The 23,503-nt window shown below is 36.9% G+C and overlaps 1 protein-coding gene across 1 annotated transcript; it reads left to right on the top strand.

Annotated features, from left to right (window-relative positions):
* Positions 1-5,281: 5,281 nt before the first annotated feature.
* LOC126809928 (xaa-Arg dipeptidase) lies at positions 5,282-22,197 on the top strand. The gene is made up of 6 exons (XM_056098424.1): positions 5,282-5,676; positions 6,456-6,604; positions 8,739-8,881; positions 9,509-9,667; positions 15,696-15,926; positions 21,371-22,197. The coding sequence occupies exons 1-6, from the start codon at positions 5,302-5,304 to the stop codon at positions 21,496-21,498; spliced, it is 1,185 nt and encodes a 394-aa protein (XP_055954399.1). The 5' UTR covers positions 5,282-5,301; the 3' UTR covers positions 21,499-22,197.
* The last annotated feature ends 1,306 nt before the right edge of the window (positions 22,198-23,503 follow it).

Genomic DNA, 23,503 nt, shown 5'->3' with positions numbered 1-23,503 from the left:
TACTATGTTTTAATTAAGTATAGAATGAAAAGAAACGGGTAAGTAACCAATATGTGCAGAATCAGATCGTCCAATAACGACTGACGGAACGGGTAAATATGAACTGGTCAGGCATTCCTCAGCTGAGCACTGATAAAATTAATATAGTTAGGGTCGTGCCTGGGAATGGGGCTTCATGTACACTTGTGACAAAATTGGACATTTGGTTCTTTTTGGGGCGGATTGACGGTCGTGTACTTATAATTCACATTAACAAAAACACAATATAATTTAAATATCTTTATATAACTACAATATAATATTGACACAATTCAAAAAAAAGTAGGGGATACTGAAATGCAAATACTTATGCAGGTTTTGATATGATAAATAGTCATAACACTTGACATGCTTTGAGAGTACGTTCACAGATGAAAAACTTATCGCCCCAACAATACCAATAAGCTGCACATGCGACACACAATAGCGACATACACGTGGGAGGGGTTCATTGTCAAATTTGACACTTCAAGGAAGGGTTGATGAAAATTGCCGCGTGCTGGTTTATCTATCCATGTTTGCTTTCCTATCGGTTCTTGCATAAGATTTACTGTTTAGCGTACCTTTGCTTTAGTGTGTTACGGTTAATTTGACCGAGAGACGTGTTCGTCAACGTCAACGTACAACACTGCAAGAATTGGCCGTGACACTGCAAGAGGAGTAGGTCAGATTGCTCCAAATCGTCATTGGACGGTTGATCAGGAGCATGCCAAGACGAACTGCTGAATGTCTGAGGATTGGTGGAGCAATTACTCATTATTAGGACAAAAATAAAAAAACGTCCATTTTCACTTTTAACAGTGTATCTCTTTTGAGGGTGAAATGGGGCCGTCAGATAAGCCGCCCATATGAACTGTTTATGTTCATGTGTAGGCAATTGGCCTGTTATTAAGATACACAGCTGGTTACCTCTAATAAAAACAGCGGTGCGTTCCCGCAGTTTTGTACTGTCATATCATATCACCGATTCAAACAGCACGACGAATCACATTTCTACTTTAATGGGATGACGATGAGTTGGTGGTAAACACGCACACAGCAGTCACTAAACTAAATAGTTGACTCTCCGCACCACATTTAAGAATCACATTTCTACTTTAATGGGATGACGATGAGTTGGTGGTAAACGCGCACACAGCAGTCACTAAACTAAATATTTGACTCTCTTCACCACATTTAAGAAGGTGATTAAGATGATAAGGTTGATGAGTTATTCATGTAGATCTTTTAATCACCTCAAAGTGTAATGATATTGTTGGAATTTTTGCTCTTGAAATTAATGGTGGCAGTATATTTCATTAATTAATATATTTGGCAAATTAATAGTTTCACACATATTCACATATATATTATATATAGTGTGTACTAAATCAACTTAGTCTGTAATTGACAGTTAACACATAAAAAGAGTTATTTAGCCAAAACATGTGTCAATAAAATACCACCAGATTACACGTGAGTGGAATTATTCTAATTTCATCATTTGGCTTAACTTTACCAATCATATCAGAAATTACACAACTTCATCGCCATGAACACGCTTTGTTATGCGTGATTTCCGTGAGTGCTATATAAGATATCTATTTGAACCTTTCAGGCAGACTTCCATTAGATTCCAGAGATGTTCCATCTGAGTTCCTAGACAGCCGCGAGGCTGGCTAGGGTGGAGAAATGGTTTTAGCTAGTATTGTTATATATTATGCTTGTATACATGTATTCGGCTAGATATATATAAAATGTAGAAGCGAACTGTGCTACAAAAGAACAATTCTTGTCCGACTCTGCTGTTTGTTCTAATTGCTCGAAGATTCATATCACTGTTTTTATCTGTCCATATTATAATCAATATAGACTTCATATGTTCGAAATTATTAGCAAAATTATAAATGATCAAAATATTACTAGACATTATTTTACTGGGAGGTGAAAACTTATCATTGGAACCAAATATAGCTGTTCATCTTTTTTTTATCAAACAAAGTCACAGACTTTAAAATCAGTTCAAAATACACTTCCACACAACCTCTGTATACATGTTCATTAAATCTAATGTTGGTTCACTCTTTAAACATATAATTTTGTGAATTAATAACATATTCATCTTTATTACCTTTGTATTTATGGAATGAGCTGATGATACAGGTTTCAAGCCTCTTGCTCAATCCCATTCGTTTGTGAATAATATATTGTTTAAATAAATAAAATAAATAAACACATCTTTTCAATCTAGTACGTTAATTTTTAGCGACAGATCAATTCCTAAACGAGTGCGATCGGGCCAGCAACCGAACACGACGTCATCGCATCCATCTGAAATAGTGACGTCATATCAAAAATTGAAGTCCGCAAATCGATGCGCAGTTGTCCAACAAACAAGTATACAAGTTCCATAATGATTGTACTAGAATTGCCGGAGCATAAGGTTATCTTGAGAACAACGCTCGGGAACAAGAACAATAAGTGTGAGATATCTAAGTTCCTGCTTCAATATTATATGCCATTTGTTTCTTGGTTTATTAAGGTAGAAGGGATTGGGTTAGGTGGGTTTTAGACTATGGGGTATGTTATTGAGTCAAATGACGTGACAAGGACTAGGGTCGACTCTCCTATTATATCCCACCGGTAAAGCCCCCATATGTTAGTCCCGAAATGACCTAGGTTGTTTCCAGTGGGTGGCCCCTCTATCTTTTACGTGTACGCGAATATGTACACTGGTGTTGGTCCAATCTAACGACTATATACTCTCCTGGCCAGACTCTCCGCCCCGTACCACTGATAAGGGGTCACCATGCCGGGAAAATCCAGAGGAACTTTCTCGTCCAACCCAAAACCTAGATATAAAACACAAATTTATATGGAAAACAATCATTGGGTTTATTTCACACTACGTTTCAACAAGAACACTACGTTTCAACAAGTGTGAAATAATGCCAGTGATTGTTTTCCATATAAATTTCTGTTTTATATCTTATGTTCAGTTACTAAATGCCGTATAAGGATTTCATCACCTAGATAGCAAGTCAATTGTGTCACTCATTGACCTACCACGACTCCCTGTTATCAATAGTCATCATACTAAAGTATTCATATCACATCTATTCTTATCTGACACATTTAACATATTTTACTTAATCATGGTCACAAACTTGACCGTGTTTATATTGTATAAAATAACAGGGAGGTTTAAATCATTTTAAATCAGAAAGCTGGCGGCGTAACACGTGTCAGTCATTCTGCACAAAGACATCCATCTACTTTATTCTTCGAGAATAGATCTCTGTCCTAAATGGCCGCCATTTCCAAAACTTAGTATACTGTTTTGTAATGAGTTTCTACTCCGCTTCACATCAGCCATACACACACAGACTAAATAAACTTTACTTTATTAAATGGAAACAGAATAAATCTTCTCGAAGTATACTTAGTGTTTTCGACTAAAATCGTCGATTTAGAACTTAAAATATCGGCCAACTAGCTTAATGTGTATTCTCAAGCGGAGCTAACTAGGCAGACAGACTAAGTATGGTATGCCATGTCAGTATTACTACTTTTTGGACCAGCATCTCTTACTCAAGCGCTACTCTCTTTGTTGTTATTATTCCTCGTCTTAGTTTCTAAGCTCTTCTAAAAAAGAGCTACTATTCAAGTATGAATAACATGAAAGTGAGCATGTGTGTTCCTCGGTCAATTACACATTGATTGATATCAGCTAGTTGTTGTACTTTGCATTGAAGACTCTTCTCTCTTAAACCTCGATATTAAATAGATGGTGTCCTTTGCATTAGGATAGCCTATGCTCTTCCCTTCCCCAATCATTGTTACCTATCTTATGTGGGATCTGGGCGTCACGGTGGCTAAGTGGGCGAGACGCTGGCTCGCTAGCCTGGGGGTCGTGGTTCACCCCCAGTGTTGGACGAGAAAGTTCATCGGGTTTTTTGGACGTGGTTTCTGCTTGTCGGTGGCGCAGGACGGAGGGTCTGACAAGGACAGCTGTCTAGTTGTTCGGATGGGACGAAAAACCGAAGTCTCTTGTACACATTGGCGTACACGTAAAAGATCCCTTGGCAGTTGGAATCTGATAAATGGATAGACCTTAGCGAACTGTATAGCGTATGCTCGTCTTCATTAACCCAGTCAGAGTAGAACAGTACGACGTTAAATCACATCTCATTTCATTTACGATGCCCGGGTGGACAAATTTATATCCAGAAGGCACAGTAGCACACTAAAGTGTGTGTTCGGATTCGATCCCGTTTGTTTGCATATCATTAACAGCGCCTTAAAGATCTCCCGCATAGCACTGTACAGAAACTTAAATATAAAACAGAGACTAGAATTGTTGCTTTAAATGAATAGGAATCGTGGTAAAACTCCTAAATAAAAGAAAATTGACGAAAATCGGACATTCCGTTATCGATATATTTAGATTGGAAAACCCCCTTTGCACCTGTCTGGTAAAATCCAATTATCGTACGAGTCGATATCCGGTAATTCCCTGAAATATTATGTTATGCCGTCATCTAGACCAGTGTAAACGAAATGGCTACTACATGTTGCGATTTAGATAGCGCATCAAATATAGAGTTCTAGACGAGTTAAATTTGAATGACATATATATTGTGTGTGAAAGAGGGAACCATTAGAGACATTAGATTCAGAAAAAAAAACACGGGGTTGGTACAGAAAAATAGAATTTAAAACACCATTTAGGAGAGCCACCCTTGCCAAGTGAGTACGGCACTGGCCCACTAATCGAAAGGTTTTGGGTTCGAATACGGCTGAGAAAGTTCCTTGGAATTTTCCGGCCTGGTTTCCCTTTCAACAGAGAGAGAGAAATGGCGTTTAACGTCCACTCGACACAAACTAGGTCATTTCTGGACTAACATATGGTTCAATTTTATTTCAATAATTCGCTTGTGCGTAGGGGTCTTTAGCAGTGGGAGGACCCGGAGAAAACCCACGAGGTTGGACAGGCGACCCTACTCCTTGTCACGTACAACCGGGGAATCGAAACCACGCCAGTTGACCCAATGACAGTCCTTATGATACAGCTAACCATTCGGCCATCCAACCCCCCTTTTAGGAGAGAGAGAGAGCGCGCCTTTCAAAGAATAACACCTACCCTTCTCTTTAAAGGACACGTACGGTGATTATCGTCGCAACTCGAGAAGCTCCCTCATTTTATTGCACGTAACATAGTAAATACAAGTCGTATAGTACAGTATTTGGATATCTTCCTATGGAATAGGGCAATCAGATGAGATGGATTTGAATACTCTAAAGACCATTGCTTCTGATGCAGTCGACAAACATAAAGACGAATTAAATGAATTAAGTCAAGCTATATGGTCTGTACCAGAGCTTAACTTCAATGAACATTCTGCTCACAGAGTTTTAACAAAGTTTCTAGAGAAGGCGGGATTTAAAGTTGAGAGAAATTTTATCCTAGAGACGGGATTCAGAGCAACTTATGGTGATAATGATTCGTCTAAACCTAATATTTGTGTGATATGTGAGTATGATGCTTTACCGGAAATAGGACATGCTTGTGGACATAATCTAATAGCTGAAGTTGGTGTTGCTACAGGATTAGCTATTAAAGCTGCCATGGACGCTTCGCCGGTTCCACTCGGGAAGGTTTGTATAGATTAACTTGGTTCGTGTATTCAGAATTTTTATTTTATTTGGGAACCCATTTGCTTTCATATTTTATGGAGTCACGGTACCGAGAATATTCCATGCAGATTTTCCGACCTGGGAACAGCGTTGGATTGAATCCTGGCGTGGAGTTCGTGGGTTCGATCCAGGTGTTGGTATAGGTCGGAGGAGGGCCAAGCACTAGCAACAAACATCGTCTAGTCGTTCGAATGGGACGAAACACCACGTAAAATAACCCTTGGAAGATGCAATTCTACGAAAAGTAGGCGGACAAGGCGCTGACAGACCAAATTTCCCCTCATAGTACAAAGCATGGGGTAGATCAGTTTGCATTATCCCAGTCGGTGAAGAAAAGTAATGCGTTAAAGATATTTAGTTTCATTTTTGGACCAAATTTATCTTTATTCCAGAGGCTTTTTTTTTTGGGGGGGGGGGGTCGAATGGTTACCGCGTGCGCGCTGTATCATAATGTCTATCATTAAATCAACTGGCATGGTTTCGATTCCCTGGTTGTTTGTGACATGGAGTAGGGTTTTCTCCAGTTCCTTCGGTTTCATGCCACTGCTAAAGACCCCTATGCGCAAGCGAAGTATTGAAATAATATTGAACCATATGTTAGTCCCGAAATGACCTAGTTTGTGTCGAGTGGGCGTTATAGACCCCCTCCTCTCTCTCTGTCTCCCTCTGACTCTGTCTGTCCAAAATTCATCAGCAGGAAAACCTGTTCACTGAAAATATATACTTCAATTACACTTCAGGTAACTGTTCTGGGGACACCTGCCGAGGAAGGTGGTGGTGGAAAAATCGATTTAATCAATGCGTATGTATTTGACGATATCGACATAGCAATGATGTCACACCCGGCGCCATTTGACCAATCAAGACCAACGTTACTGTCTTACGTCAGGTACGCGTATGTTTATCGTTATATGTCAGTGAAATCAGCAACTGAGTCCACCAAGTGAATTCATCCAGTAATTACCCCCTAAATACCACGAAACTCATTAGCCTATTAAAACCTATTTACACACCAAGCCACCGTGGCCCCGGAAATCAAAGTTGCTATACTGATTGTGGAATCAACTCCGGCTATAAGTATCATCTGTGTTTAGTTTTTTAAAAAAAAAACGAGGCCCGTGTACATATTTGCGTGCTCGTAAAATATCCCGAGGCAGTGGGAATTTGATATAAGCGTGTGTTGTAGTGCCGCTGTCCGGGCAAAATTTCTTTTGTAGCTCATATGGCGTATGTCTGTCTTTATTAGCCAAGTCGGAACAGAGCAGTAAGATGTTAAACCTCATTTCATTTCATCTTTGTTACAAAATTGCTTCTTTTGCAATTTATGGTGGATGGAGCGTTAAAATTAGGACCGTTTCAAAAGTACTATAGGTCCGTAGCCAATCGGTGCACTGGGGTCGCCTGCTTACCATGCCACTCATGGGAATAAAAATGCAAATGATCGATAAAACTAAACATATATTTATTGTATTGGTACTTCCAACAAAATTAGTGTTGAACCTTTAAAACAAGTCACAGCATAGCCTACAACGATTAACATTAGGTCACCTCTGCCCGTGGGACCCCGGGACATGTGTATTTATTTATCATCTTCGTGAATCAGTAAGTGGTCAAATACTTGAAAAAATCTTGCATTTGGAGAGAGAAAGAGGGAGACAGATACTTTTGTAACATAATGTGAGGGACAGTGATAGGTAAAAGATTAGAATCACCATATGACAGCTTGTGTGATACAATCTCCGATGTCCTTTAATTGACCATACTATTGTTTAATTTAAAGCTCCAATTTCATATTTTCTAAGAAAGTCAAAACATAATTATTTCTATTTCTTTAGCTCAATAGGTTGTCAACTCACTATTATTCGATCATAGTTATCATTCTCACACCCAAATAATAAAACAATTACCTCCCCTGTTTTTCTATTCCCCACCATAGCTATCTTCGAACGTTTGAATTTGAAGTTGAAAATGATATTTTTGCCAATTTCTCAACTGGCAATAGTGATTAATAGGATTATTCTTTATCAAGGCAGGACTGTTTATACATAACACCGATTTTAAGGCTTTATTTTAATACATTTTAAAAATATAACTTAAAAATATGAAATTGTGGCTTTAACAAAGGCCCAGCGGCTGGCATTTCTATAGTGGTCAAGTTAGATAATACGCTGACAGCTGGTTGCGTTTACTACAATGTGTTCATTTTTCACACATCAATTGTTCTGTAACCTGCTATGTGATTATCGTAAGATAATCTTAAGTTCTTTTGTTCAGAATCATTAATGAATGTACCATTTGAGTATAAACTTATGGCGGGGTATCGGGTTCAAAATGCAATTGAGAGTAAAAAGCAGTGATGCAGTACGGAGGGCCTGGCAAGGACAGTTGTCTAGTCGTTCGGATGGGACAAAAAACGGGGTCCCGTGTACACATTGGCGTGCACGTAAAAGATCCCTTGGCAGTTGGAATTCGATATAAGAGTAGGCCGTAACGTCGCTGCCCGGGCAAAATTTCCCTCATAGCACACTGTATGGTAGATGCCTGTCTTTATTAGCCCAGGTTAGGAGCAGAACAGTAGGACGTTAAACCCCATTTCATTTCATTTACGAAGTAATCTTTATTCATAAACACTGTTACTAAGAAATCGTTATTCGTTAATACTGTGATTATTAATAACGTCCAATTTTCTTCGTAAACATCGTGTTATTGGGTAATCGTACATAATGTCGTGCTTTCATTCGTAAATAGTGCAGTTATCAATAAAGTATTAACGAGCAAACCTGTGATTATTAAATAAAAGTTTTTCGTGGTTTCACGATAATCTTTATTCATTATTACACAAACACTGGTTCCGGGGTAATATTTATTGTAAACACGCTGGTTCCGTGGCAATCCTTTTTCGTAAACACTGTGGTTATGAATAACGTCTTCCAATCTTTCTTCGTAGACACGGTGGTTACCAGATATCTTTCATTGTAAACACCGTGGTTACCAAAAACGATATCCTATTTTTTTTAATCTAGTTGTAAAGTCGTGTATAATGGACGAGCTTCACATGCGGCTGGTTTTCCATGGGAAGGTGTGAACGCCCTAGATGCCGCTGTTCTGTGTTACCAGAATGTATCCTGTTTAAGACAACACTTTAAACCACTATGGAGAGTTCATGGTAAGCCTCGCAGTAATACGATATACCCCAAGTAGAGTTCATGATAAGCTTCTTTGAAACACGATTCACCACCGGTTCATGATAAGATTTATTCCCAGTTCTAACAGAATTCACGATAAGCTTCTCAGTAACACGATTTACTTCCAGTTCAAACAGAGTTCATCGTACGATTTGATTATCTGAAATACAATTTACTCTCAGTTCTAAAGAGTTCACGATAATACTCTGTAACACGATTTACTCCAAGTTGTAACAAAGTTCATTGTACAATTATCTGAAATACGATTTACTCCCAGTTCTAAAGAGTTCACGATAAGACTCTCAGAAATCCGATCTACTCCCATTTCATCTTACGATTATCTGAAATACCATCTACTCCCAGTTCTAACAGAGTTTATGGTATATATATGTTGTCAATCATATGTTCTTTAATGATAGGGAATACAATCTTGCTGTATAACCTAAAACCCCGGAGAATTTCGCATGCCCAGTAACTAATGGGGTCTTGGGTTTAATCCCGATATTGTTCCTGGGAATTGTCATCCTGCAACCCCCACCCACCTTTTCAGTGATAAATGATATAGGGGGTCGTGTCTGGCAACAAAACAAAGTATCTTGTCATTTCAGGTGTCATAACAAAAGGTGGATCTAAACCAAACATTATACCAGATTTAACGGAATTAGAATATTATTGTCGAGCACCAACTGATACTGAACTAGATGTATTGAAAAATAAGATCAGTAAATGTTTTGAAAGCGCTGCTGTGGCTACGGGTTGTACGGTAGGTCAACAAAAGAACAAAGGACTTTATACGCTAGGTCATCAAGGAGCGGATAACCAGGGAATCGGGGGCCTAATAATCACCCCTTCTGCACAGAGACCTAATCTCTTCCCTGAATTGCCACCATATCTATAAATTAGTACACTCTTGTTATGTGTCACATAATCACAGATGTTATAGACTCTTTCTGCCACTTTGACACATGAAAGTGATTTTAATATCAACATATATCAACCTTTCCGACCCCTGGAGTTCTTGGTAGCCTTTCTTATGTGATTATGTAATCGTAACTTGTTGTTGGCATGTTTTATTTAAACTTTCTTTGTCTGATTAGCATGTATCGAATGTTAAACCTGATATGATATATGATACATTAGCCAGATGCCTAATAAGATCCTTTGTTTGGAAGGATTTATAAACCCAGATAACAAACGAATCGACAGTCAGGACACGAGAGCGGAGGCTAGGCGAGGGCGTCTAGAAATTAACTCCACGCAGGTTTGGAGTTAAGAGCGGACAACGGCCATGTAATATAAGTTAGTTGGGAGTTGGCACACTCGTGCCTAGTCAAGCTAGGGCCATGGCTCCCTCAACACATGCTAATTACGGAGTCGTAAGGTTTGTATATAATATGTTAGAAGAAGAATAAACGTATTATAAGATGCTAAACTAGTAATTGTTCCAACAATCCTCAGACATTCATCAATTCGTCGTGGTATGCTCCTAATCAACCCTCCAATCACGATTTGGGGCAATCTGACCCACTCCTGGTGCCGTGCCACTACCAATTCTTGTAGTATTGTCCGTTGACGTCGACGAACACGTCTCCCGTTCAAATTAAACGTAACACGATAAAGCAAAAATACGCTAAACAGTAAGGTTTGTATATAATATGTTAGAAGAAGAATAAACGTATTATAAGATGCTAAACTAGTAATTGTTCCAACAATCCTCAGACATTCATCAATTCGTCGTGGTATGCTCCTAATCAACCGTCCAATCACGATTTGGGGCAATCTGACCCACTCCTGGTGCCGTGCCACTACCAATTCTTGTAGTATTGTCCGTTGACGTCGACGAACACGTCTCCCGTTCAAATTAAACGTAACACGATAAAGCAAAAATACGCTAAACAGTAAATCTTATGGAAGAACCGATAGGAAAGCAAACATGGATAAATAAACCAGCACGCTTCAGTTTTCGTAAACTCTTCCTTGAAGTGTCAAATTTGACAATGAACCCCTCCCACGTGCAAGGCACTATTGCGTGTCGCATGTGCACCTCAGTGGTTCTTCATCTGTGAGCATACTCTCAAAGCATGTCAAGTGTCCATGACTATTTATCATATCACAACCTGCATAGGTATTTGCATTTCAATATCCCCTACTTTTTTTGAAGATTATATATAGAAATTAAACTATCGTTCAACTAGCTTAGCGTCTGTTCTCAAGCGGAGTTAGTTGTGCACAGACAACTTAAGTTTAGTATGATAATCACCCACAAGAGCGCGTTTTTGTCAGTAACGACAAAGACATGTTACAGATGCAGACAGATGCATATAGCACAACGTAATAACTAAGCTATAGCCCAGGGCCGTTTCAATTACTAAATCAGAAAAAAAGATTTTAACTAAAATCAAAATGAAATTTTAAATCTTATGCGTTTCACGAAGATCGATTGTAACTTAAAATTGAATTTTAATAGATTTAAGTTAAAATTGATTGCACCTGTTCAGTCATGTTTTTCAACAGCTGACATACAAATATAAAGAATTACGCTACGGAAACGAAAACTGTTGATAATTTGAACAAGCTGTTAACATAACATTGATAATAGCGTCTTTGGTTACAGCAATGAGTTAATTGCAGATTACTCCTTTCGAACTCTTATCATTGGGTTGGCCCTGAACTTACATTTCCTCACATACTTTAATGGAAATATGCGTATCGGTGATCTAATTCGCTTGTATTTCGTAGTTTTATGCTATTTTGGATAACATAAACTGTCTGGGGTGCCTTACCATAAATAAATATCTCCAAATATCTCGACAATTGTACCACAATATTTATATATATATATACCATGCCTAAAATCAGTTTTGCACATTCAAAGTCACTAAATAAACAGTTATGATGTTCTAAATAAGATATGGCCATTTATCCAACAATAATTATTAGACTAAAAAATGGTTACGAGTGTCGGCCATAACATCCGGGCACTTTTGAGTAAAGAATAGGTTACGTGCCCTTGTTTTGAATTGACAGGCCGGGATGATCAAGAATACTTTTTTTACTAAACATAACAGAAAGCTTGAACAAGAAATTGAATTTAGAAACACGCACGTTAGGCAACTCAACAATTGTTTTAAGAACCTTGCAAAAATAAAATGAAACTACTTCTAGTATCATGTTCTTGCCTAACCCGAGTGTTTCAGATATATTATATGTACTATTAAACCAAAAGATGTCGCTCCTAACGTTATAGTTAAATTTAAAAAATAAAACTGACTTAATTTCTAAAGCTGCCGTAATAACCCAAAAAACTAAATATTACAAATATTACTGCTATTCAGAATCGTGAACAATAGATTTTTTACGGCTGTAATAGATCTGTAGTGAATTTCAAATGCCATGGTTATTTTCATACCCATAGTTTATTGTGCCGAGTGTTATTGCACCGCGTGACTAGCCAGAAATCACTTCGAGACAAACCATTGTAGCATGCACATTCGCCGTGTCAAGTTTAGTTTTCAGTAGGGAATATTTATATTTTAAAAAGATGAATAAACAGAGCATAGCCATGTAAGGGCCTACTCAAACGACTAATCCGAATGTAAATTATTGTCGAAGTTTAAACGTATTTAACAACTTTGGAACTAATCCACCAAATAGCCAATGTTCCTATGCCCACATTGGAAATATCATCCCCATATACCTTTTCACTGATACATTGGAAATGCCAAAGTGCCACACTTTGGATAATGTCTATCTATTTTACTGACTTTTTCCCCAAGATATAATAACATTGGCTCCTAAAACTTCTCTGATTTATGTTATGTTATTAGCGTAAGCTTTCATTAAGAAATAACAATAAATTTAAGATTTGGATTCCCCGGTTGTACGTGACAAGGAATAGGGTCGCCTGTCCAACCCTGTGGGGTTTCTCTTGGTCCTCCGGTTCCAAACCCACTGCTAAAGAACCCTACGCGCAAGTGAATTATTGAAATAAAATTGAACCATATGCTAGACCTGAAATGACCTAGTTTGTGTCGAGTAGACGTTAACCCCCCCCCCTCTCTCTCTCTCTCTCTGTGGTGTTTGCAAGCGTACGAGACTTTATGATCTCCTTATATTATAGCAGTAAGTAGAGGGGCCCTACTACATGCGAAAGACAAACCCGTGGACAAAACAAACTACACAGACATTAATATCAAATCAAGTAAATGGATCCGAATGCCAGTTGTTAACATCCACTGTAGTCCAATTACTATCTACTCCATGAGATTAGATAAACGTTCATAGACCAATTATGTAATCTGACTATAATAAAACTTTCATTAATTTAATTTACATAGTCTTCCCGTTATAGTTCGACAATAGCCAAAACAGGAAAAATGAGATTAAATAAACGTTTTTTGAGCAATTATGTCATCTGGCTACAATAAAACTTAACCTTTCATTAATTTACATAGTCTTCCTGGTATAATCTGACAATAGAACAATACAGGGCCCGATTCCTAGAAAATTCGTAAGCACATTTTTTGCATAGATTTTAATTAGACTTTGCATTTAAGTAAACATATCTTATTTTGTGTTCCCAGAAAATTGCTAAGAACGTCCTTGTGCTTAGATTTTAAGTAAAAGCACGTTATTATGTGTTCCAAGAAAAAACTTAACCACTACTTCGTTTTTAAACATTGTCAATCTAAGCATAAGTCCAAAGCAAGGTATACGGCTGGCTTACCAACCTTAAGCATGTTGTTGCGTCAAACAAGATGGCTAACCGTAGAGTTATTTGGCGGCATTTCCTACCAAAGGGACAATTGAAAGACAGAGAAAATCTTTTAGAAACACATTTTCGAGAAGAATGCTAAAGAAAATTTCGCTTCTCCTGTGAAACCATTTTATTTATTTACCAATTAGTAAACAACACAAATACACGGGCTACTTTAAGATCAGGGGCTTTCAAAATTATACAGTCTGTTTGCATGTGCTTGCGTTTTTTGTGGCACATTTTATATGACATTGTGTATAGGGGTCATGTCACATGCATCTACATGTAAATCGACCATTTGCTGGGAAGCAACCGATCAATTTATGACGTAATTCGCATAACAAAATTGTTTTATGACGTTAGAGAGCATTGTAGTCTCAGTTTACCAGTTACAATGTGCTTAAACCCATACTTGACCTGTGCTTACTTAACGGTCTTGAGGATTTCGGCCATTCGCTCGATTAGTTTTAGCATCCAAGATTTCCAAAAGTTTTCATCATCATTTTTTCAACATTCAAGACAGCGTTTCTCCGTTACTATTTGAGGTGTCAAGTTGAAACTTGATAGGAATAAGGAACACATCGATGCCTTCAAAATGCCATATTAAAAAGAATTGTGAATGCTTCCGGAAACTACCGGACATTTCCGAGGCCTTCCGATTTTTCCCCAGCGTAAATAATTCTCTCTACCTTAAAAATAACTAAAATGACATAATATAGTGATCCCCAGATATTGTCTTTCATTTTCAGAAACCCTGTTCGATAACATTTCCAACCGTGTGGTCGCCATATTGGATTTACAAAAAGCCTTCAAATCGATATTCTGCCGCCATTTTTATTCTGATTTTCGAAAACTTTTTTTTGTTGTTTTAAACCTAGTCCAGGTGGCAACAATTCTTAGGGTGCCGATTATGAATTTCGACGTCGTTTACTTTCGGTTTTTCGACTTTTTACCTACTACTATCTGGTGAACTAGCCGTTCAATGGCCCTTGACCTTTGCATATTTGATGACTCTGGCGTCTACAAATCAAAAATATTGAAAATGAATCAGGTTTTTAGTTGTAAACGCAAATACGGTGCTCTCTCTGACGTCTGTGATTAGTATGCTGTATGCGATGTGTATCTTTGTTTATTAACCTTACTCCTATTTTAATTATCTAAATACTTATTCACGAATGTAGCAGGTATATAGCCCATGGTGTTTTCTGGGTACCTTATTATCAACTGTCTCTGCACATATGCAAATTGTGTATGCTTGATAACGACTATTGAAATCTTGTCAAAACGTCATGTGTAAATACTAGTAATATTCTATTATTATTCTTAATCCCTTATTATCCATTTTGTAACTTAAGTAAAAAATAATTACAATATAGGGCAATTATAGGCGGCATTTATCATTCTTTATACAGGTCTTACTTTTAAAGCAATGATTTGAAAGTTTCTGGGCGTATTTGTGGATGTGGGCCTCAAACTTTGTAATCCAAGAATATCGAGTCTTACTAGGATAGTGGGAAAATTAGCACAGTAGGATTGAATCCATGTATTGGGGTGGGAGGATGTGTGTCGCAGAATGATGTGCGTTAGATCATAAGGTCTGTCATTAAGTCAAGTGATGTGGTTTGAGTTTCCCGCCTACACATAACAAAGAGTGAGGTCGCCAGTCCAGCCTAGTGCGTTTCCTCCAAATCCTCATATTCTCTCCCACAGCTAAAGACTGTGCGAGCAAAATAATCATTATACAAAACTGAACCATATGTTAGTAACGAAATGACCTAGGTTGTGTTCAATGGACGTTAAACTCCATTTCTCGCCTGTTCAACCTCGTGGGTTTTCTCCGAATCCCCCGGTTTCCTACCACCGCTAAAGACTCCGTGCGAGCAAAAGAATTCTTAAATAAAATTGAACCATATGTTAGCCTCTCCCCATTCTCTCTCTCGTCTGACTGGGTTACACAGAATTACTCCCACTTTAATTGACGGTGACGGCCAGGTTAATAACCTAATTATATAACAAGTAGTTTATATCTCTACAGGTAGACGTTCGTTTCGGCGAAAGAGGTTACTCAAGTTTAATAAGTAATAACATCATATCAGAAATATTTGAACAGAACGCTGCCGAGATGGGGATTGTTCTTTCAACTAAGTCAGAAGAACCAACAGGATCAACTGATATGGGAAATGTGACTCATGTTGTTCCGGGTATTCAACCATTGTTCTGTATCGGAGGAATCGCTGCAACACACACGAAGGACTTTCAAGTGGAAGCGGGTAGGTTATCTTGGTTACCTTTGTTAGTAAATTCTCTTTCCTGCACCAACTGTTCTAATGAATTAATGTAGCTATTAAAGATACATTATGCAAGATTAGATGATATTATGGGAATATGCTGAAAATGTCAGTCAAATTGCTTCATGCTAAGTGGAGAAATACTAATTTTAATAACACTGTAACTTCGATTGTCATTGTTAACGTTGCAACGATATTAAACGAAATCTCGATTGTCTATTTTTGCGGGTAATCATCCATGGATGCTGAACGTCAGATCGGATTAAAATCTAATGAAATTCGGAAGCATCATATTGCATGTAGGGTTGATTATGTTCCTGTCATGTTCACAAATATCTAATTAATAGTTTATATAACATTTCCGGGCTAAAGAAATACCTGCATTATGCAGATTTAGCTATTGCATAATGTATATAAATGAAATGAAATGGGGTTTAACGTCCTAATTCTCTTCAAAAATCGGACATGCGGTTTTCTTTGGTCAAAAGTTTGCCAGGACAGCGACCCTACAGCCTAGTATTATTTTGAATTTCAACTGTTAATTGTTCTACACGAGACCTTAATTTTACTTACAATCCGAACCACTGACAAGGTGAAATCCTGGTGATCTAGTGAGTAAAGCTAGATCGGAGGATTTTGCCCGGACAGTAAAATACCCACAGAAGACACGCCTTGTCACATCAACATTCAAGTTACACCATAAATTATTGACTATAGTAACATACAATACCTAATAAAGGGGAAACCCCTGTCATTTTGAAACCTTAATCAAACCGGAATTTATACTTCCTGACCGAACAGGATTGGTGGAATTAAGAGTAGGTTCAATACAAAAAAACAATTTTCGAAAATCGGAATTAAAATGGCGGCTGAATATCGATTTGAATGTTTTTTGTAAAATCCAATATGGCGGCCAAGCGGTTGAAAATATTATAGGACAAGGTCTTTGAAAATGAAAGATAATATCTGGGGCTAACACCACCATATGTCATTTTTTATGTCTGTTTTTAAAATGGAGAGGACTATTCATGTTCGGGAAAAAACGGAAGGCCTCGGTAATTTCCGGAAGCTATCACAATTTTTTTTGATATGCAATTTTGAAGGCATCGATATGTTCCTTATTCATACCAAGTTTCAACTTGATACCTCAAACACTGATGGAGATGTGCCATCTTGAATGTCGAAAAAATGATAAAGAAAACTTTTGCAAATCTTTGGTTCTAATATTAATGATCGAACTTCCGAATTTCGAAAAACCGTCAGTCACAGCCCATATGGGATTCGTACAAAGAATCCAAAAATGAAAACCTGAAGAAGAAACGTTGAGAAAAAAAATCAAGATATGGACAATCTGATACTATTTTTGTCCCATCCGTAAAACACTTCCTGGTCGTCAAAAATGACAATATTTATATTTAATAAATAGATCCATTGTGGCCAACCACATCTACGCTGGCAGAATATTTGCACCATTTACAGTTTTGGCTTGCAAAACTGACTACCCCCCCCCCCCCACCAAGAAAAAAAATAATAAAAACACTTACAAAAACATAAATAAAAACACTTACAGAAACAATAACAACTAGATCTGCATAGCAGATATCAAAGCTTTCATATAAACTTCAAAAGGGGTTATTAGAATCTATGAATCATCAACCACTCTGACGGATGTAGAAAGGAATATATTGTTACTAAATCTGTTGTACTGTTTCTTGTTATGGTAAAGAAAACATGAATACAACTATGAGATTTGTATAGAATTGGCATTAATCAATATATTTATTGTTTAATACTACATGTATATTATAGATACAAAGTGAATTAAATGAACCCAATTACATGTACTTTATATAAGCAATGTTTTTTTATTCATCGTTACTTTGAAATCACATTATTTTCATTGATGATAAAAAGGTTGTATTTGTACCGAATCCAAAAAGTATGTTGTATGACATTGCATTATCTGTACCAATTATTTATTTACAAACCAATATACAATGTTTATTTCTACTCCAATATATTTGTTTCAACCCATGATAGTTTATTCACTCTTCTCACTTAAATACAAGAATAACACACGATTAAATTACTGAAACAAGTAATGCTGGTAGATTATAATTTGATATTGTATACCATTTACTCTCTGTTAGATAAGGCGACGTGGTAATCTGTTAGATAAACATACATGGAAGTATATGTTAGATAACTACAATTTATGATATATTTTAAACCAAGGAAGTGGCCTTTCTAAAAATAAAAAAAAATAAAGGAAAATATATTTCATACAATTGTTATACTGTTACTGTTATCGTGAAGAAACATGATTGTTTATTTAATGTTGTTTATGACAAACATGTAATCATGTACATTTTTTAAATAAGAACAATTATGCTACATGTATGAATAACTCTCAAAAATTATGTTTTCATCAATCCAAGTATTTTTTTATTTGTATTACTTGATTTATACTGAATAAAGATTACACAAACATACAAAATGGTGTTGGCTGTGTGACTGAATTCCTCGTTGAGAAGTGGTATCGGGTGTCCCATAGAGAAGAAGCAAACCCTCCTTGTGATACACTTGTGAACATTTTAAAAGACCCATTTCGCTGTGTTCCAGAAAAATCCCATTATAGCTAGTGCATTACATGGTTGTTGTTGGGGGAAAGGTGGGTCTTTTCTATTGGCAATGATTTACTTTTTATAGGCCCACATTGAAATGTGGTCGTATATTGTCGTCGCCCCCCTTTTGCTGTTAATATCCGATTGACTTTAAATTTATACGCAGTGTTTAAGGTCATAAGACGAAGAAGCCTTTGATTTGCTCTGCCCAGGCAACGTTCCTGTGCTCCGATTGCCTTCAAATATGCACAGAATGTACCTTGGGATTCTAGCTATCACATATTAAAAATAGAAGAGTGTTGGATTCCGAGAACGTTCAAAATAAATTCAAAACCCGCCCCCAACAATCAAAGGTTTTTTGCTTAAAAAATTGCCGTATTTTATCGAATTTTTATTGTTCTTGATATCTGAGGATTTTTCTCAATTTAGTATGTGATAAATATCATCGCGGCGCAGCCAACCGCTAGAAATTCCAGAGATTTGGACCACCGGAATGATGCCTCAGCAGTCAAAAAAGGTCAAAATAGGCGATTTCGGTTTCTAGTGTCGATACATCGTTACGGTCATTTTAAAAAATTGTCTTTTAAGGATAATGTGTATAGTACCAGTACCTATCACATACGGAAGAGGCGATAAAATCTCTTTGCATTTGCAATTTCAAAATTAATTAAAACCAATATTAAATTCCGAAAATCGTTTTTTTGCTAAAACTTTTTTTTTTTTAATCGGATCAAAATGGGAGTAAGGCACAGAGTCCGGGGTGGTAATGGGCGTATTGTGTCCAAATTTCATGGTTTTCGGACAATCGGTGCCGGTGTCACGGCGAAATTCCACTTTTTTCCCCTCATGGAAGCCGTAAATTGACTTGAAGCCAGGGTCCTTGAAGTTGTACAGCTGCACCCGGTGACCGATATTTATTTAACGGGGAATAAGTGATAATTCATATTATAGCAGTAAATAATTAAAATATTTCATAGGGATTATAATAATATCTATATCTTGTCTGGGTACAGGGTTAAAACCAATATTAAATTCCGAAAATCGTTTTTTTGCTAAAACTCTTTTTTTTTAATGGGATCAAAATGGGGGTAAGGCACAGAGTCCGGGGTGGTAATGGACGTATTGTGTCCAAATTTCATGGTTTTCGGACAATCGGTGCCGGTGTCACGGCGAAATTCCACTTTTTTCCCCTCATGGAAGCCGTAAATTGACTTAGAAAAAAAACGACGAAAGGCAGGTGACAAGAACAAACGACTTGAACGAATGCAGGTATCACCTTGAAATTTTCAGGGTACCTAGGTACCAACGTGAAAAGTTGCTCGCCGGAATTTAGTACTCATGGTACCTTTGGTTCCAGCGTAGCGCATGCACGAAGTCAAATCCAGCTAAACTCGAAAACAACCTTGTCGGCACGGAAAACATCAAAGGAGAAATTCGAATAAAAAATGATACAATGATTTCACACAACAGGCCAGCTATTAGCCTCTCGATTGACAAGAGTTTCATCGCCCTCCATTCATTATAACCAATGTCATCGTGCCCTAAAGAATCAACAAATCAGCTTGCTTATCTCTGCTTACCCTAGGCAAAAAATGCTCATCTTTGAATTCAATCATGACATTGACCTAGTGAACGCCTACACCAAGTTTGAACATTCTAGCTTAATTAGAAGGAGAGTTCTTGTGTTCCAAAGTCCCGGCCCTTCAAATTGCTTCTATTTTTCATTTTCAATTCAAAATGGTGACCATCACGTGACCGAAATCAAAATTCTGATCCGATAGATTTTTAGGTATTCCTTCCAGGATTCCGAAAATATGACGCCCGAGTCTGTAAGTAAAATAGCAAAAAAGCCTTTTTGATTTTTCACGTTTAAAGATGGTGGCACTTCCGGTTCGATCGACAAACTCCATATTTTGTGTACGAATCAGTAATTACTTGTCTAGTATCGAATTTTTTTTTTAGGTCATTCTAACCTATATTTCGACGTTTTTTTTGAAAACTTTGATCCTTAATTTCACCAAGGGGAGATAATTTAGAAAATTTCCAAGGACATCATTGAAGTCGCATTGGCAAGATCTACTAACATTCTAAATTTCACGAAAATCGCACAACTATTAAAGAAGTTGTCAAATTGGTAATAACTTCCGGTTCGAAATGACAGCGACGAATTTTCGAAATTCCAAAATTCGAAATTGCAGATTTGAAGTAAATGTTTCAAGATACTCAAAGAAAAAAGAATTAGTAAAATAGGTCAAATAGTCACAAAGTTACAGCATTGTAGGTCAAATGCATTCCTTCGTAAAATTCGGTGATTTCGGATTCGTAAAACGTTTTGAAAATATATTTAATCAACAGCCACCACCCATTTTTGGGGGGATAGGTAAAAGTTTCAGAACGATCCTATGGTTAGATTCTGAGAAATCCGATTTGTGGACAAAACACAAAAAAAAAATAACAATAATAATCTTAACAGAAACAATAAGCTTTCATATGTAATATGAAAGCTTAATAATAAAATCACTTACAGAAACAATACGCGTTTCGGACATTCGGTCGAAACACGTAATAAAGGAACGTGGAGAAATGGAGTTTAATACTCGAAAACCGGATAATTCTTTCATTTTGCGAATAGGATACGTTAAATTGACTTTTCTGCGCAAACTTAGAATGGAGACAGAACGTGTATTTTAATTCTTCTTTAAGTTCATCGGATCTGGAAGAGAATTGAGAGAGGGCGCACCGCCTCTCTCGCCGGCATTGTTAACGGCGGTTTGTTACATGAGAATTTGTTATTTATTACAGGTTCATCAGTTGCTCAGATGTTTACTTTAAGACAAGCCCGAGTCCTTGCGATGACTGTCTTAGATATATTCGCTAAACCAGAATTATTAACTAAAATAAAAGAAGAATTTATCAATGACACAATGTAAAGTATGTAATTAATTTAATAATACTATTAAAAATATTATACAACCTGTTTATCTTATTAAATTCAAATATACATTTCAAGAACATTCCTAAAATTTATCCTCCAAACGGCGCACTATTAAAGTTGCTAGTAATTTTTATCTAGAAAGCTGTGTTTGTGTTATTTCAATGTTTTCCTATCACTTAATGCCTTATAAACAATATGTCCTCCAAACCCGATCCTTGTTAAGCGCAAGCTTAAGTTCTAAACTACGCCAGTTCGAGACTATGCGTAAGATTACCCCCCCCCCTCCTCCTATCAAGGCCAAGATAGTCGAGGACCTGGGTTACTAGTTATCTAACTAGCATGGGAGAACCACCCCTGAGGCCAATCCAGTTACTACCAGTTACCTAGCTAACATGGGAGAACAATCCCGCAAGGCCAAGCATGCCATGGACCTGGGTTACGAGTACACAACATATCCAATGAAAAATATTTTATTTTGATACCTTTTGACCACTTTCCGAGTTTTCCGTTTTCGTATAGGCCAAAGTACAAAACTCGGAAAACTCGGATATTCGATTATAACTGCCATATTGCATTATTTTGGTTAAAATATAACTGAAAAGTTACAGATTATGTCCAACTTATTAAATAGATGTATTACTACAACTACTTTCGCCAATTTAAAAAAAATAATATTTTTGATAATTTTCCAACTTTTTCTCTTTCCGAGTTTTATGATTTGACTCGATTGAAAACACAAAACTCGGAAAGGTCGGAAAAAATTGTCCGACTTTTTTGTTTGAATAGAAAACTTCGAAAATATTTTCCGACTTTTCAGTTTGAAACAAAAAGTCGGACAATTTTTTCCGAGTTTTGTGTTTTCAATCGAGTCAAAGATAATATCAACATTGTTGGCATTTTTAAGGAAATTTTAAGACAATCAAAGGTACAATACTCTCGGAGTCCTGCTGTTAAGAGGAAGCGAATTTCAATACCAGCCATTCTGTTTAGCAAAAAGAATGCACCAACACAACGCAAGAGACACACATGGTTGCTTATTTAATATGAAAACTTGAAACTGTCCCAGGCGACTACAAAAAATCTAGTTCTATATTCCGTGCTGTGTAACAGTACAAACAAACAGTGTCCAAAACATTAGTTTTTTATTGAACGATATCAATATGTTTTTTTTTTGTGAAACTGTGAATTCTGTTTGTGATATATATTTTTATCATTGTCAGCAGATATCTAATCTATTTTAATATTTTAATTAAATTCTTTCACTAATTTAATTCTTGTATTATTATCATTTAATTTGCCTTTAGTTCGATTTGCTTGTTGTCTATATATTGGTGTTTCCGGTATAGATTTTTGTATAGTGGGATGACAATTTAAAAATGTATTTTTGTAAAATAAAACTATCGAATATATTATTTTTAAAAAGTTGTTTGAGATTTCTAGTTTATTTTAAATTGCCTGTGTATATATTGGTGTTTCCAGTATAGATTTTTGTATAATGGGATGACAATTTAAAAATGTATTTTTGTAAAATAAAACTATCATTTTTAAATTACCTGTGTTCAGATAATTGCTCGGGTGAACTATCAGTAGTTGGTGGATGTGGTACATGAGGCAGGGTATGTGCTTACTCTATTTTAGAACATCAGGTACCACTTCTCCTAATTTGATTTCTATGCGCACATAAAAATGACATGAAATGAAATGGGGTTTAACGTCCTACCGTTCTGCTCACACTGGGCTTATGTAGACAGGCATACGTCATACAGCTCACTATGAAGAAACTTTTGTTCGGACAGCGGCGCTACGGCCTACTCTTCTATCGAATTCCAACTGCGAAGGGATATTTTACGTGTACGTCAATGTGTACACGTGGCATGCGTACGTGTACACTTCTGGGGGCGGGGTAGTCCTATGGGTCCGACAAGGAGAGTTGGTCTAGTTTTTTCGGATCAGACGACAAACCGAAGTCCTTGTTTTTTCGCGTAATCCGAACTAGTTCC

This window comes from Patella vulgata, chromosome 2 (assembly GCF_932274485.2).
Source record: "Patella vulgata chromosome 2, xgPatVulg1.2, whole genome shotgun sequence".
Taxonomy (NCBI): Eukaryota; Metazoa; Mollusca; class Gastropoda; family Patellidae; genus Patella; species Patella vulgata.
The sequence above is the reverse complement of the archived record's forward strand: the minus strand, read 5'-3'. Positions and strand labels throughout refer to the sequence as shown.